At 39.5% G+C, this 17,512-nt stretch overlaps 1 protein-coding gene across 5 annotated transcripts in view; it reads right to left on the reverse strand.

Moving 5' to 3' along the window:
- Positions 1-17,512, reverse strand: part of LRCH1 (leucine rich repeats and calponin homology domain containing 1) — a 181,566-nt gene that overhangs the window by 92,854 nt on the left and 71,200 nt on the right. For all 5 annotated transcript variants that reach the window (XM_006743249.3, XM_006743250.3, XM_006743251.3 and 2 more), the window contains exon 2: positions 3,484-3,628. In XM_006743249.3, coding sequence (XP_006743312.2) covers positions 3,484-3,628 — 145 coding nt within the window. The remainder of the gene's footprint in view (positions 1-3,483; positions 3,629-17,512) is intronic.

A 17,512-nucleotide genomic window follows, 5' to 3' on the forward strand; every position in this document is an offset into this window, starting at 1 on the left:
TGGTGATAATGCCATGATTTGATTATATACTTCTGTCTAGAACATAAACTTCTTTCCTTGGCAGAATACCCAATTTATCACAGAAAAAAACTACATTGAAGACAACTTGGTAATTCTTCTTTTTTTTTTTTTAAAGATTTTATTTATTTGAGAGAGAGAATGAGAGACAGAGAGCATGAGAGGGAGGAGGGTCAGAGGGAGAAGCAGACTCCCTGCCGAGCAGGGAGCCCGATGCGGGACTCCATCCCGGGACTCCAGGATCATGACCTGAGCCAAAGGCAGTCGCTTAACCAACTGAGCCACCCAGGCGCCCAACTTGGTAATTCTTCTATGAGGCTGTATGTTCACAGCATCCGGAGTCCCTTGCTTCCTTTTCAAGTAAATGGATTGGCAGCCTCTCTTCCACAGGCTAAAGTTAACCGGAGTCCTCCGTGCCCCTTCACCATACCCAAGAAGAAATATATTTTATTTTGCTGACTTAATTTTCATGACAGGCAGAAAAGACCTGAAAAGGCCATAACACCCAATCCTGGATATCGAGGAGGGGACATATATCATGATCACACACAAGCACAATATTCTACATGTCCCCCTCCCTGGTCACCAGCTTGAGGGTGGCTGGAAGTGCAGTAGGAGTTTGAGACAGGAAGAACTCACACAGACACCACTATCATGTGGATGATATCACTCAGCATCTTAGAAGAGTTAACAATTTTATTAGACGCCACTGGTATTTTCCAGACATTATTACATATCTGCAAATAAACAGATGTGACAGTCATCTACTATTTTACAAGCTACAATAAATCCTTTAGGCAAATATAGCATTCCACTTCAAATCACTATCAAACAGAGAAATAACTCAATTCCAGGGGTCCGATTCTCAGAAGACATGTTCCCACCAAACCTATAAATCAGGAATTAAAGGCTTGTAATTGAACAAGGTGACCATTTTCCTGGTCACTTTAAAGCTTGCCCTATGTTATTATTTTATGTTACATACTTACACTTGTGAAATAAACTTAAAAGAGGCATCAAAAATAATTATGTATGTGTACCTGTCTTTCAAAGAGTTTGGAGGATGTACGTACAATTTCTTTCTCCCTTCCTTCCTTCCTTCCTTCCTTCCTTCCTTCCTTCCTTCCTTCCTTCCTTCCTTTCTTTCAGGGAGAGAGAGCGTGCATGAGCTGTTGGGGGTGGGCAGAGGGAGAGGGAGAGAGAGAATCTTAAGCAGGCTCCATGCCTAGTATGGAGCCCTTCGAGGGGCTCGATTTCATGACCTTGAGATCATGACCTGAACCAAAATCAAGATTTGGACACTTAACCGACTGAGCTACCCAGGGGCCCCAAGGATATACATACATTTTTCATATACCCTGGTATAACACCTCTGAAAAGTAAGAGATACTTTTTCTTAATTTTCTCCATGTAGTTATCAATCCTTTGAAGAGTTGGGATTCAACACTACAGAATATGTCTTAAAGCACAGTAATATTAAAGTAGAGATGTGAGCAAAGAAAACACAAAATAAAAGTGACCTATATAAAGGGAAGAAAAGATAGAGGCAAACAAGGAATTAAACAGAAAACAACGCTTAAAGAGTTGGGTGTTCAACAGTCCCTTTATCTTTTTCTTCTTCCTATCACCTAGAAATTCACCACAAAACTGTTTACAATATACACACAGTTCCTCTTCAGCATCATCAGCCTCAATGACTCTCTCCATTCTTGCCTTAAAGGATCCTGCAACCCACACTTCAATATATCCTTTCTACCATCTGAAGTAGCAATATTATTCTACTCTTGACTAAGCCCAACATGAAAATCATCACACCAAAACCAATTGTATTAGTGCTTTTAAAACATAATATAAATTTTAAGATTAGATTATCTCATGTTTGTATAATTTTATAGTTCATATCATCCCAGAAGAGATATGTCACCTATACCCAAAAGTTTCTCATTGCGTATAGACTTAGTGTAAGAGTGCGAAGTTAAATCTCCTTATGTGTTGCATGCAGGACTACTGGAGGTGAAAAATGTCACAGAAGGACAGACCTAGGTAAGCAAACACAACAACTGCATATGCTCTTGGGATATTTCCTCTATGCAGGTTTGAATTAGAGGGCAGATGTTTCAGGGAACTAGTGAACCAAACCTTATAGACGCCACTAGGTTGGCTCCATCGGGCAATTCTAAGGTAATGAACATTGTGCTGTTGCAGAAATAGTTTAGACTGTTGTATTCAAGGAAACTCAAAATGGTCAGATGAACTAGAAACCTGGAGAAGTGAAAGTTAGCTATATAAGCCTCTAGGTTATGCTAATAGTAACTTACATCTTATTCACCAAGCCACTTAAAAACATGACTAGGATATTTTTTTCACTCCCAAGAAGGATATGCACAACTAATGTATTGCAGTGGAAACCCATTTTTGACCGCAAACAAAGCAAGAGAAGACCCCAACTCTCAGTGGTCAACTAAAAACCAACCAACCAACGAACAAACCAACAAAAAAATAATTGACATTGTTATAATAAGTTAATGCTCTATCTGGTTCATTGGGAATTTTGCACTTTAAAGTTTGCCATGTTTGTTACACTGCACAAGGCTTGCTAATGAGGTGCTGCTCTTAACACACCAAGATAATGCCATTGACATGAGTAGAGGCTTTGCTCTGGCTTGCCCTTTGGAAACTTGTTTCCATAGTAGAGATAGATTTGATTGAACAGTTTCTATCTCTCTCCCGGCATCCTGTGTGAGTCAAAGATTTAGGAGACAAGGAACCAAAATCTGGCCAGAGCAGCTGACAGCCAAAGCACAAAGTCTAAAACCTAGGCCTCATGAAAGCTGATTCTCTTAACTTCAGGGCTGCTCAGGGGCATTAATATGTTACACCGTGCTGTGCATAATTAGGGAATTAATACAGACCGCTGACCTGTCCTCAGCAAATGCTGATCTAACTGAATGGGGTTACAAAGAGAGTAGACTTCCTATCTTTCTGGAGCTGCTCAGTGCTCTTGAATTTTCTCAGGTGGCCTAAAGGGAACAGGCTCAGACAGGACTAAGGAGCAAATCCAATCGTACAAAAACTCCCAAAGACCGGCAAGGCCCCAATTTGTCACAACCCCTAAGTTCTTTTTTCACTTCCTTTAGCCCTCCTCCTCCAAAAACTACATCAATACATGAAGACAATATACCAGGCACCAAAGAGACATATAAATGATGCCATATAAATTACTGTAAAAAAAACTAAACAAAAATACCTTGTCATGTTGATATCCAGAGAAGTCTAGCACCAAAAACAATATTAATGGCAAAACAAATTTATTATGAAAGGTAGTTCTTAAATAATCTTTGTGTGATTTACTTCAAAGGGTGATCAGGATTTGCAAAGAGAAAAAAATACCTGATAGAAATGAAAGCACAATTATTTGGATTTTTTTTCACTGAATTTGATTACAATCCTTATAAGTCAACCTACCTCAAGTTTAAGTAAGTCAGCATCTGCAGATTAATGATGGCCTCAGGAATGACTCTGATGCAATTATGATACAGATTAAGAATTTCCAGTGATACAAAATGGCACAATTCCATTGGGACTTCGACCAGTCTGTTTTTAGATAAATCTGTGAGAAAAGGAAAGAATATTTTGTCAATAAATCTTCAATATAATCCAGTACAATTGTCAACTATCAACACTTTTTTTTCTTAAATGTTTTAAAATAAGCATAATTTAAATTTAGATCAGTATTTTCATTTTTTGTAGCTCTGTTACTCCACGGTTGATTTCCTTTTCCTGGCATATTATCCAATTCATACGGAAAAGCAAAAATACTGCTTAAAACAGTTTTAGCTCTATATTAATTTGTAAATACAGGCCAGATATAAGAGTAACTGAATCAATATTTACTTTCCATTCTATCTAGAAATTATTTCAAAGTCATTCTCCCCCAGGCAAGCATGAAAACTGTATCCTTCAGTCTGCCTGAATATATATCTTTACCATAATATTTATTTAATTCAATTTTGCATTCATAACATATGTTGTCTCTTGGAACATTATATCCTCGGCAAACACACACATAGTAGATACTAAACAAATATTTCATTCACTGGAATTACTGAGAACCTACAAAGTACAAGACCAAGATAAATCAACTGTGTCTCTCTTAAGGACAGGCAGTGTGTCTGCCACATGACCAGCAATAAAACTGGGCTCTCTTCCTCAAGTGTACCAAAGACCATAATAATGGTGGTCTACAGAGCAGTGTAAATGCACATCATGGTTTACAATATCACCATCTCAACAATAAAAAATGGAACAGTCCTTACTGTCTAAACCTGGGAGTGGCAGAAATAACTGTTAAATACCATAAAATACCAAATATGAGAAAAGAGCTACCACTCTCAAAAACAATAACTCAACATTACTGATCATCTCACCTTTCATCAGGAGGGACTCAATCAGTATGACCTGAAGATGTTTACTAAGTATCATGTCATATATACTTAAGGAATCACACTCCATTAACAAAAAAAAAACAGAAAATTTAAATAGGTCAATACTATAGGGGCGCCTAGGTAGCTCAGTCGTTAAGCGTCTGCCTTCAGCTCAGGTCATGATCCCAGGGTCCTGGGATCGAGCCCCACATCGGGCTCCCTGCTCTGCGGGAAGCCTGCTTCTCCCTCCCCCATTCCCCCGCTTGTGTTCCCTCTCTTGCTGTGTCTCTCTCTGTCAAATACATAAATAAAAATCTTTAAAATAAATAAATAAATAAAAATAAAAAATGAATAGGTCAATACTATAATGAAATGGAAGTCAAAGGGCTATTCTCCTGACAGACCACCCTTCTGAGAAATAAATACATAAATAAACAAAGACAGGCCTAGATGGCTTCAGAGGTGAATTCTAAGCAGGTTTAAAGGGACAATTCTGATAATATTTAAGTTATTCCACACGAGGTAAAAGAAGGAAAGTTTCTAAATACTTATTTAAAGAGTAAGGTATAATATTGATACCAACACCTAACAAAGAAAATACACAAAAGAGAAACTACTTACGAATCTCCCTTCTCCATAAACACTTATGTAAATCCTAAATTTAAAAATTAGCAAACAGAACTGAGCAGTATATAAAAAAGATTAACATACTATGAGTAAGTGGAACTTATTCTAGGAATATAAGGATTTTGTATTATTTAAACAAGTCACCATATAACTAGAGTAAAAGCAAAATAGCATATGATCACCTCTAAGAAACTTAAAAGGTACTGATAAAATACTGTATTTATTTATTTTCAAAAACTACTTTACTGAAGTATATCTAATATATCGTAAAATTGACCTACTTCAAGTGTACAATTAAGTGATCTCTAGCAACTTACCAAGTGGTACATCATCATGATAAATCAGAATATTATTTCAGAATATTTATATTCATTCTTAATGTAATTTCTCAATAAAAGAAGAATAGTTGGCTATTTCCTTACATAATTACATACACACACATGCATATGAGTGAGAATTTTTTTATTTATTACTAAATTTCAAATGACTAGAAATATTACCAATAAAGTCAAGACAAGACATCACTACCACTATTATTACTTATTATTGTTCAGAAGATATTAGCCAATGTCATGGATAAGGAAAGAAAAGAAGAACCAAAATTGGAAAAAAAGAATTATCATTGTTCACAAATAATATGATTGTTTTCCCAGAAAATCCAAAAATATCAACAGAAAAACTACTTCAAAAAGGTACAGGGTAGAAAATGAGTATGTTGATAATAGCCTTCACACACACACACTCACCTGCAAAATAATACAACATAAGAAACCTAATTTATTATAATAACAAAAGTAAAACATCTAGAAAATCTTAAATAGGCAAAAGTTTATATGAAGAAAACTTTGAAATGCTACTAAGCAATAAAAAAGAAAAATTATGATTAAAAAGATATTCCATGATTGTAAATAAGAAGGACAGCATCAAAAAAGTGTCAATTCTCTCTAAGCTGTACGTGTATAATGGAATGAACTCCCAATTCAAAAAATATAGTTTTAGATATATATTTTTTAGTTTGCTGAGGTTACTACACAAGTTGACTTTAAAGTTCATATGGTAGAATAACGCAAAAATAGCAAGGTAGCTCTCAAAACAAAAGGTGCTCTCAGGGGCACCAGCTCTCTGAAACATTAACAGACACATAAGGCAGTATGATGGGCAGGTGAGAAGGTCAGAGGAACAAATTACAAACAGGTCAAGGACACATATGGAAATCAAGTGTGCAGTCAAGGTGGCATTTCAAGTCAACGGAGAAAAGATGTGAGGTCAGTAAACAGTTTGAGAAAACTGGATAGCCATCTGAAACAAAGGATGACCTACTTCACCCCTTTTACCTCAATAAATTCTAGATGAATTAAATTAACTTTATTTTTTAAATATTTTATTTATTTGAGAGAGAGCACACAGGAGCAGAGAGGGGGAAAAGGAGAGGGAGAGGGAGAAGCAGACCTCCTGATGAGCAAGGAGCTTGACCCAGGGCTCCATCATGGGGCTTGATCCCAGGAAGGACCCCAGGACCCTGGGATCATGACCTAAGCTGAAGGCAGATGCTTAACCGCCTGAGCCACCCAGGTGCCCCTAAATGATTAACTTTAAAAAGTAAAGCCATAACAGCACCGAGACAACACGTGGAAGTTTGTGTTATGATCTTAGAATGGAGAAAGTCTTCCTATGAATGGCATAAAGCAAGACTGATAAATTCAACACATTAAAACAAAATTTATAGCATTCTAAAACAAACAAAAGCTCCACCAAAAACATACATGACAATCAAGGAATGGGGGGCAGGTGAGAAGTCCTACAATTCATAAACCCAATAGGCTAATTTTTTATACATATAAAGAGCTTCTACAGTCAATGATAGTAAGTCTGAAACCCAGAAAAAAAAAAAAAAAGGACAGAAGGAAGGAAGGAAGGTGGGAGAGAAAGGAAGGAGGGAGGAAATGGAGGAAGGGAAGGAAGGAAGAAAAAAGAACAGATGGCTCACAGAAAAGGAAATACAAATGGCTCTTAAGCATCTGAAAAAATTATCAACCTCACTCACATTAGAGCAATGCAATTCACAGCTACATGGGATAATATTTTTCACCCATTAGACTAGTAAGTATCAAAAAGTTTGATGAACATATTATAATGCTGAGGACACAGTGATGTAAATGAAGAACATGTTAGCAAGATCAATCAAAATTACAAATGTACATACTTCATTCAACCTAGAAATCTTTCTCATCTACAGATAAACGCATATGTGTGCAAATGACATTATTTTTTAACATGGTTTAAGAGCAAAAGATAGCAAGTTAAATATCAGTGGAGGTCTGGTTATATATTAATATGTTATTAATAAATGTAAATAAAACTAAAATTAAATCAATCAATAAATATTAGCATAATATTAATATTTCATGTGGCGGAATGTAGTATTAAACACTATATTCCATAATGCAGCGCTGATACATGCAGTCATTAAAATGAATGAAGCAGCTTTATATGTGCTGATGTGGTACAATCTCCCAGACATATTATAAATTTTTTTAAAAGCCTGGCATAGGACAGTGTATATAGTATTTGTTTTTAAATGAATATTTACATAGTTGTAAATAGATATATAAATATAAATTGATTATCTCTGGAAGCTGCAAAAGAAACTTGTAGAAGTGGTTGCTTCTGGAAAGAGGGCTTCTTGCAGAGAGGACGGGCGTCAGAGCAAGATCTCCCCCACCATACATCATGCTGTACCTTTAGAAATGTGAATGCATTGCTTATTTGATTTTGCATATAGAAATGGATTCGATATATATGTACATGTGTTGTATATATTGTATATAAATACATATGTGTGTATATACGCAGATACACACACACACATATATACATATTCTCTACACACAGAATTTTGTTTCATTTGAAAAGAGAGTTAAGAAGTCAGAGCAAACTGTGAAGTCCCATGCTCTTAATTAAGGGAAATACAGAGGCAAGCTTTTTATGAATGTTTAGAACCTCAACAGAAGAAAATTCCACAAGTCTCTTGCATTCTTTCTTCCTGAAACTCTTTACCAGACATGGCAATCCTCATGTGCTACGATGCTGGAAATTTGCCCAGAAAACTTTTATGTGCTGTTTCCTTCAGGTTCAACTCAAAGAAAAAATCTATTGAGGTTCCAGTTTACATTCAAACCTTGACCTTTCCTGAGAACTGCTAGAATGATACCATCAAGTTGAATGTTTTGATAACTACTTTAAATAATAATAATGTTTTTATTAGTTTCAGTGTCACTAATGCTTTTTTTAAAAAAAGGATTAGGGGTTTTTGTAGAAATGCTGTCATATAACTATAAAACTTTTAAAAGATCATGGGGGTATCAAATCAATAATAGAAACCGCTCCAATCAGAGAGCAGAAGACCAGTTCTAAATCTACAACCACCCTGGGATGTTTGGGAAAGTCACTCAACTTCCCAGGTCTCTGTTTCTGAATAGGTAAAATTAGAGTATATGCAACTGGATAAATTCTAACATTCTTTTCAGATCTAAGATTTCTATGAATAAAAAGTATTCAGAATTCAAGTATTTTTTGTCAAAAGTATTCAGAATCCATGTGATTTTGTTTTCTCATGATAATCAATAGCAGCAGTTGAATATCACAAAAAGTTATAAAGTACAAATCCACATATAACAAATACTGGCACATCTTTTTAACAAATTGTCCTTTCATTGTAAAAATCTATATTCTTTTTTTTTTAAGATTTTTATTTTTTTATTCATTTGAGACACAGAGATACAGAGAGAGAGAGAAAGCATGAGCAAGGAGAGAGGCAGAAGGAGAGGGAGAAGCAGGCTCCTCACTGAGCCAGAAGCCCGATGTGGGGCTCGATCCCAGGACCCTGGGATCATGACCCGAGCCGAAGGCAGACGCTTAACCATCTGAGCCACCCAGGCGCCCCTCATTGTAAAATCTATATTCTTATCAGATAATCTAATTTTTAAAAGTGCTGTTTTCAAACATGAGGACCATGCAATGGTAGGAGAAATAAATTAGATAATAGCTTATAAATTAAGCTAATATTTAATTCTGGGCTAAACACTAATAGCATCATTATTAACAGTTGGCTTAAAAATGCTAGAATAATGTTCTAACTGATGTGTGCATCTGATGTCTACTACTCACAATACAGATGTTCTACGCTCTCGCCCCTTTTTAGAGTTTCCCTCCACGATCTCCAGATTTGAGGGGAAGCTTTAGCACTTTCCCTTCTCTGTAATTCCCCCCGACAGTCTAACTTTGCATCCCAGAAGCAGAAGCTGCATGAAGGGCTGCTTAGAGCTTCCAAAGAGACGGTGTTAGTCCTGCCTGCTGAGAGAAGAGGAAGCGTACGTGGTAAAACCTAAAATGCCCTCATTTTAAACTGTATCTGATATCTCCTCTTTAATCCTTGTTTGTTTTAATTTAGAGAAAAAGGAAGACAGGGGCAGAGGAAGGGGGAGAGACAGAATCCCAAGCAGGCTCCAAGGTCGGCTTGGAGCCTGACACAGGGCTCGATCTCAAGACCCAAGCTGAAATCAAGAGTTGGGGACGCTTAACCAACTGAGGCCCCCAGGCGTCCCTTTAATCCTTGTTTTTAACTGTGCTGTTTTCTGTTTTTTTCAGGAATCCTTTTTCTGAAAGGACTCAGGCTAGTCATTATAAACGAAGTTACAAGGTGTAAGCAAAGGGCATCTGGCATGCCTGAGCCTACATTACTAGCCACATGAACAGAGCTCCATGTCCACTTCATGAGAATTTACCCATGCAGTGTGCTCCCTATCATCCTGCATTCGTGTTCCCGCTTCCACATGAAAAAGGAAGAAATTTATTACAAAATCTGTACACAGCTCACACTCTTTCAATGCCTAAATAAAGACAGTTGCCTAAACCAGCATTGTTCAAGTTAAAACAAAGCTGAAAAACAGACCAAAAAAAAAAAAAAAAAAAAGCTCTCCTTTCCTATTTGTTGAAGGTTCATTACCCATATGATGAATTATTGACTTATTTATTAACATACACTCAGGACATGGTTTCTGGAGAAATGAAAAACACATAGGCTTACTTTTAAGGAGTTTATCACTTGAAAAGTAAGATGAAGTAAACCCAGAATAAACTATAAGGTAAGATGTTCTACTTATGCTGAAAAGGGAAAAGGCACATATAAAGAGCTAAAAGCCAGGTGGGTAAATCATGTTACCATCCATTAAGCACATCCTTTGTGCCACACACTGTATCTGGAAGTTTTGCATCTGGTACCTCATTTAAACCACCGCAAGGAGCTGTGCTCCCACCCTCTGAAGAAATGAGGCTCAGAAAGCCTAAGTGACCTGCCCAGAGCCACAGAGATAAGCAGTTATACTCACACCTAAGGACATCTAACTCTAGGGCCTGACTGAGTTCCCTGCATGAGAGCACTCTTTCTCCATGGAACAATGTCAGCAAGACCATGATGTGTCCCTCAGCTAGATTATTAGGAAGATATGGCAATTAATCTTCACTGCTTTATTTGTCCGAAATGCAATCAAAAGAAAAGCAGCATGTTCTGTGTATAGACCCAGAGGGGAAGACAGTTATAAACATGATGTTCAAAAAATAAAGTACTGAAAACAATCTGTCAGCTAATGGCCTAAATTCTGGAAAGAGCTACAGGAAACTTGGTAAGTAGAAATCCTGGCCTCACCTGCTAATTACACTAACCCTATGTAAGCACTCTGTTCACTGAAGAGTTTAGAACGGGTTTTCAAAGATATGACTTACTCCTCCTACTTCTCTGAGTATCATTTAATTCTCAATTAACTTTATTATTGGAAGACTGAAAAAGGGTACAAAAACCAGGTACATGTGCTTTCCTTAGGCTAATGCAGAAATCACCTTATATCTTTGAGCGTCCACAAGCACCACGGGAAAGCTGTCCAAAAGGGCTGAAGTCAGTCTAGATTATGATGTTTTGACTTTGATAACCCAAAGCAGATAATCCAATTATAAGTACTGGGGGAGGAAGTGGGGAATGACATATAAATTTGTTCAAAATCTTTCCTGTTAGTGGAAAACAAAGAAATAAAACAAGGTCTGATCCTTGAAGAAGAAGAAGAAGAAGAAGAAGAAGAAGAAGAAGAAGAAGAAGAAGATGAAGAAGAAGAAGAGGAGGAGGAGGAGGAGGAAGAAGAAGGGAAAGAAGGAGGAGGGGGGAAAGACAGGGAGGAGGAAGAGGAGCAGCAAAAGAAGGAAGAAATCTAGGACTTAGTTGTTAATAAATAAGAAGACAGTCAGTTCACAGTAGGCACACAGATGTGAGTGTCCCTAACGTGGCCTCTGAAAGGGCAGAGCCAGGCCAGAAGCCTGGCCATCCCACCGACTACGGCAGGCAGACCAAGGTGGGGGCAATGAAGGTTCTCCAACCCAAGAAGACAAAAAGAACAAGTACTCATAGACAACAGGCAAATGTTAAGGCAACAAGAATCTTGGAATACAACCAAAACCAGCTGGGCAAATGGGCCAGGAGCTGTGAAATGACCCAGTAAGGTATGAACGACAGGTAAGTCAGCTTTTCAATTTAGGTAGAGATAAATATAGATGAGGAATTTCCGTTAATTTTTATTGTTTACTGTTCTAATTCTGTTATAAATATATGGAGGTACTACCTCTATCATAGTAAAGCTCATGGGCAGGCTACTTTGCTAAATGAAATACTTGCCTAGTGTTTCTCAGCCTTGTTGGTACGCTGGAATCACTTAGAAAGTTTTTTAAACCCTGAAGCCTGGGGCCCATGGCCATGAATTTTAGGAATTGGCTCTGGCATCAGGATCCCTTGGATGTCCAGTTGCCTCCCTCTATTCCAGGGGAAATGCAGTTGAGTAAGATGATCCAACCTCTCAGGTTCCCTACCTAAACCAAGCCTGTCCAAAAGGTGGCGCTATCCTAGGGGCAGACAAGGGGGCCCAGGAGGGGCCTGACTTGCAGAGCCCACTGGTACCTTTACCATGAATCCTAATTTGGGAAAGGAAACCTGAGCTGATCCAGAGTTAACTGTTAGTCAATTAGATTATTACTCTAAATTCCTCCTCAACTAGTATTTGATACAATCACAGCAGCAAAAACCTGACCCGGAAGGGAGTTTTATGTATTATGAATTGGCTATCATAGAAATTTAGGTTTTTCCCCTCATTGATTTCTCACCATAACCTAGTGAGGCAGGTGCTGTTATAGCTCTCAGTCACGTGTGGACAGCAAGGCCCAGAGAGGTTAAGTAACTTGCCCGAGGATACAGAGCTAGCAAGTGGCAGAAGCAAGAAGTAAACCAGTAGGCATGACACTTTGAAAGCCTCGCTCTGCACTTTTTGATTCTGCCTCATACGACTGCAATACAGGGAAAGTCAGTTTTTCATATGGACAACTCTTGTTTAAAAAAAAAAAAATCAACAGATCCATGTCAGATGCCCGATCAGGAGACCTTCAATGACCCCACAGCCTTGTACTAAAGTACATGCCCTTTGACCAGGTGCTAAATATTTTCTCCAGAAAGAAGAGCATGTGTCGCGGGTGCCTCATTTCCCACCCTGAGCTGGACACTGTACTTCTTCACTGCAAACCCACCCTGGGAGCTGGCCCTGCCCTGCGGAGTCGGGGGACACCACAGCGCTGTGCAAACACAGCCGGGCAGGAGACCGGAACCCCAGAACCACGTCCTCCCCACGTCCGCTTCTTAATGGAAGCATCGACATGAAAGCTGGGCAGCCAGAAATAAAACAATAAGTTTCACCACGGCCAAAACAAGCTTTGCAAATCCCTAAAATAAAGTAGCCAATGAATAAAAATAAGCAGGGGAGGGTAGAAAAACAGTCAATGGAATCTGGTGTGCAGTCAGCACCATCAGAAGCACGATGTTGTTTTTGTGTAAAAAAGGAAAGTGGTGCCTCGGGAGGAACTGGAAGAGGCCAGCAGTCCAGCAACAACATCCTGAGTTATCAGCCACCCCAGCCATGAAGACCAATACAGCTGTGAACTTCATCTGCAATGGCTTGCTCTCTGGTCAGAAGAAAAGGCCTCATCTCGGAGGTTACGATCGTGCCTAGCTCCAGCAAGACCAAAGGATATATTTTTCAAGCTGAATGATAAACATGTTATGGTGAAAGTTTAATTTTAGAATATTAGCACTAAGCACGATGGTTCAATAACTGGGTCAAATGGGTATCCTTCACATAGAAATCTAAACTCCTGACCCACCAACTAGAGCACGGGACCTATTATTTTCCTAATACTGAGGAGGGACGCTCTGTGCCTGGCCATCTTCACTCTCTTGCGTGGTCATGCCTGGGACCACCGTGCAGGGACCGTCCTTAAGCGGAAGCATGGTCTCAGAACACCTGCCCTCTCTGGACAATCCATAGCCCCTTGCACCTAGGTAGGCAGGGGTCTCTTTGGAAGAATCTCAGCTATATCTTTCTGTCCCTTCTGAACTTCCTCCCCCCACTCCGCAATGCTCCCCGGCATCTGACTGCCCCTCACTTCAACTTTTCTCTTGGCACAGGCAGCCTACCCAGCCCCATGACTCAGCACCCATGGGGGTGCTCCTGAGCACCTGCACATTTGGAAATGCACTCAAGTAAGGACGTGTTGCTCTAGGCAGTGAAGCAGAGCTCCTGGGCTGACTCATCCTGACTCTGGAAATGAAGCTACCTGACGCTTCCGGGGCTAAATGGAAGAAATAATAAGCAGGTTCATGAAAGTTTTGAGGCAGTTGGTCAAGATCTCAGGCTACATCTCTAACAGATCAACAACAACAAAAAATCTTACCAAACAGTAGAGATGAGTTAATTCCTCAGTATGAGCCATGAGTCTTCCCTGACCACCTATTTAAAGTTTCAACATCTGTCTTAACCGCCCCACTCTATTCTACATTTTCTTTTTTCTTAGCACTTAAATAACCTCCTCCCAAAACATACCATTTATTCATGTATTACGGTTACTAATTTTCTCTTCCTCCCTACTAGAATGTAAGTCCTGTGAAGGTTGGGATTTTGCATGGCTCACTGGTATACACTAAGGGCTTAATAAATATTTGTTGAATGAATGGAGCAGGAAAGCAGATTCTTAGGTCAGACAGCTTGAGTTCAAATCCTGGTCCCACCACTCAGCTGTGTGGACTTGGAAATAATTATTTAATTTCTCTATGCCTCAGTTTCCTCACCTGTAACATGAGGATAATAACAGTACTAGTCCCACTGAATTACTGGAAGGATTACATGAGATGATTGATACCTTTAAAGTCCTTAGAGCAGTGCCTGGCCCAGAGTGAAGCCCTGTAAGAATAGTCTCTATCATTAGGCTAGCTAATTCTGGGTTCTGAGTATTTCTAGCAAGAAATAATACTGCCTGGGCTGGGAAGGAGCTTAAAACCTAACTGACAAGCTAATGAAGTATACCATACACATAAATGCCTCATGGTAACAACAAATCCTAGATAAAAGAATAAAAAATAATAATGTATTTTGAGTGAAAAATTTATAAGTTGGTTGGAAGGTTTCCCTTTCCAAGGCTGCAGGAGGAAGTAAGAAACAGAAATTAATTTTGGTAAGTGCCAAAAAGCATCTAGTGACAGATTAGACTCTTGGTGCAGTGATTTTATTAGTGGGTGATACCTATTAAGCCCACAAGGTGCCGAGAGGTAATTACATGTAGGTGGCCTTTTACTAACAAATGCAATGTTTATAGCAAAAACTGATTTCTTTATTGTACCTCTCCTATCCAAAGCACTGTCAAAAAAAAAAAAAAATCAGGTTACAGATTTTTAAAGGCCAGCATAGATATGGTGGTGGGGGAGAAGAGGCGTGGCGAATTCCTGCCCCAAAGTATAATCATTTCACTTAAAGGACCTCTAAAAGAGGCTTTCTACTCTTGAACACAATTCTAACAACTGCTATTATTAACTCTTCCAGCCCCACAGCATTTTAGAAGCAACAAACACATAAGGAAAAGAGAGACAGCTGTTAAGAAAGTACACTTCTTACAAGGAACAGTAACAAACAGTGGGATCAACCTACATTTTAAATTTTAAGTACTTAAAATTAAAAAATTTTAAATGCAATGGCAGGGTCCCCCTAAATATTATAGCACAATGCGGCTGTGACACAGAACATACTAACAACTCCAAACGATCCAGCGATAGTTCGTCTATTTGAGGATTAAACTGTGTTTAAAATGTAATTGTTTTAATGTTCTCTTGTAAAATGACTCAAAACGAAAACATTTTAGGTGGTTACAGCCTCTCTGTCATGACCCATCCCCTGGCAAGTCTGGGGAGCTAAGGCTTCACTGCACCACGAATCATTCCCATTTGCTTGAAGACAACTTCGGGCTCAGGGACATAATAAAAACAGCCCATCGACCGTAATCATCTTTAAAATGGGACATACTAATTTGAAGGGGAAATACTAATTTTCTTGTAAAACATGAATGCTTAACTTTAAGCAGCCTAATTTGCAACATCCAAAAGGTGGAAACAGCCCAAATGTCCACCAAGGAATGAGCAGAGAAGCAAAACACGGTGAATACACTCAGTGCAATAGTAATAGGCCCGGAAAAGGAAGGAAGTTCGGACACGTGCTACGATGTGGATGAAACTTGAGGACATTTTGCTAAGTGAAATAAGCCAGCCACAAAAAAGACAGATACCGTATGACAGCACTTGTAGGAGGGGCTTCCGTGGTGAAGCTCATAGAGACAGAAAGTAGAAGCGTGGTGGCCGGCAGGGAGGTGGAAGGAAGAGCTACCACCGTTCAGTAGCTACACAGATAAAAAGAATCCAGTGGATGGATGGCGGTGATGGTTTGCACCACGTGAGTGTACCAAACTACACACTGAGACACGGTTAACGGGGTAAATTTTCTGCTGTATGTTATTTTTAATCACAGTTGAAAAAAAATGAATTTTTTTTTCCCCAAATGGTCACAAAAGACAAACATTACCCTAGAACATAAAATTCCCCAGAATGCCAGACATGACTAACCCTACAGGGGCTGGAAGCCTGAGAGAAGGGGCAGCTCTGCAGAATGACACAGGGACAGGGTCATGAACGGTGTCCTGCTCTGTGACCGAGCACCACCTAACAGTTTCCTCTGGCTCCATCCATCCATCTGTATATATGTACCCTCACTCGCCACGGGCGCCAGGCCTGTGTGCTTGACACATTTGTACGTCATCAGTGTTGAGAGCAAAGGTGAAATGGTGCATAGAAAGCAGCAGGGCCTGGAACCCAACAAAAGACGGTTAAGAAAGGAAATAGAACTAGGACAGCACAGCACAGAAAGGAAGAGCTCTGCCTTTCAGGGTAGGGAGGTGTGAGAATAGGCACCATCGCAGATTAGCACAGGAACAGGGCTCCCCTGAGGTGCAGAGGAGCCCAAATGAGACGCCACATGGGGCTCTGCTGGGGACAGGGCTCCTGAGCCCCGGGGCAGGGAACAGGGAGTCGCGGTGTGGGGGGGGGACAGCCCCACAGCAGGGCAGACAGAGCAGCTGCCCAGGTGCTGTGTTGGGGTTCTCTGGGCTGCCAGAGGGACAGCTTTTCCTGTGTGGCTCTTGAGCTCAAAGGCCCCTTCACTAAAGCACCTGGTTAGTATTTAAAATCTAAAATCAAGTATGTTATTGCCTGACCAAAGCTAAGCCGCTGAGGACAGTCACTTAGCAGCCAGTTCATGGGTAGTCTCTGTCACACTGTAACTAGAGGAAGACTAGTTGCTAGTCGGCAAGGGATCTCGCAAGTACTCCAAGAGGAGTAATTTGGAGATGGCAAAGGAAGCGAGTCCCAAGGGCTGTCAGGCGTATGGACTTTGCGCATGCCCAAACTCACATCGGTGTGTTGCAGCCAGAGGCGGGGAGTGGGCTCTGTGTACACCGAGCAGGGGAGAAGAGATAGGAGCAAACAGGGAACTCTATGGTCCCAGACTTGCCCGGGTTTTATTATCATTCCAGGCTCACTATCAAGAATGAAACAATGCGCTGTTGTGAGTTGATGATTACATAAACACTGAAACTCTCAACCATAAAAGAAATGTTATCTGCTGGAAAGAAAGCCCTTTCTCATAAAAATGACCAAGCCATAAAGTTTTTCCAGGATTTTTACCTTTCTTGGAAGCTTTTGAAATCAAATATATTGTGAAATAGTCTATTTAACTTCGGTTAACCATAACCATCAGTTAATGAGATTCTTTTATTATGTTCTTTAAAAATAGCAAATAAAACCATTAAGAAAAGTGAATCCTACCCCCCCAAAAGATAAAGCAGATGGAGTGTTTTTAGAGTTTACATAGCACTTTCACATATATTATTGATTTGGTCTCACCTATTAAAAAGAGCTTTTTAACCTCAATGAGATACCACCTCACACCAGTCAGAATGGCTAAAATTAACAAGTCAGGAAA

The sequence above is a fragment of the Leptonychotes weddellii genome, chromosome 3, assembly GCF_054177405.1.
Source record: "Leptonychotes weddellii isolate Sample4059 chromosome 3, ASM5417740v2, whole genome shotgun sequence".
Lineage (NCBI taxonomy): Eukaryota > Metazoa > Chordata > Mammalia > Carnivora > Phocidae > Leptonychotes > Leptonychotes weddellii.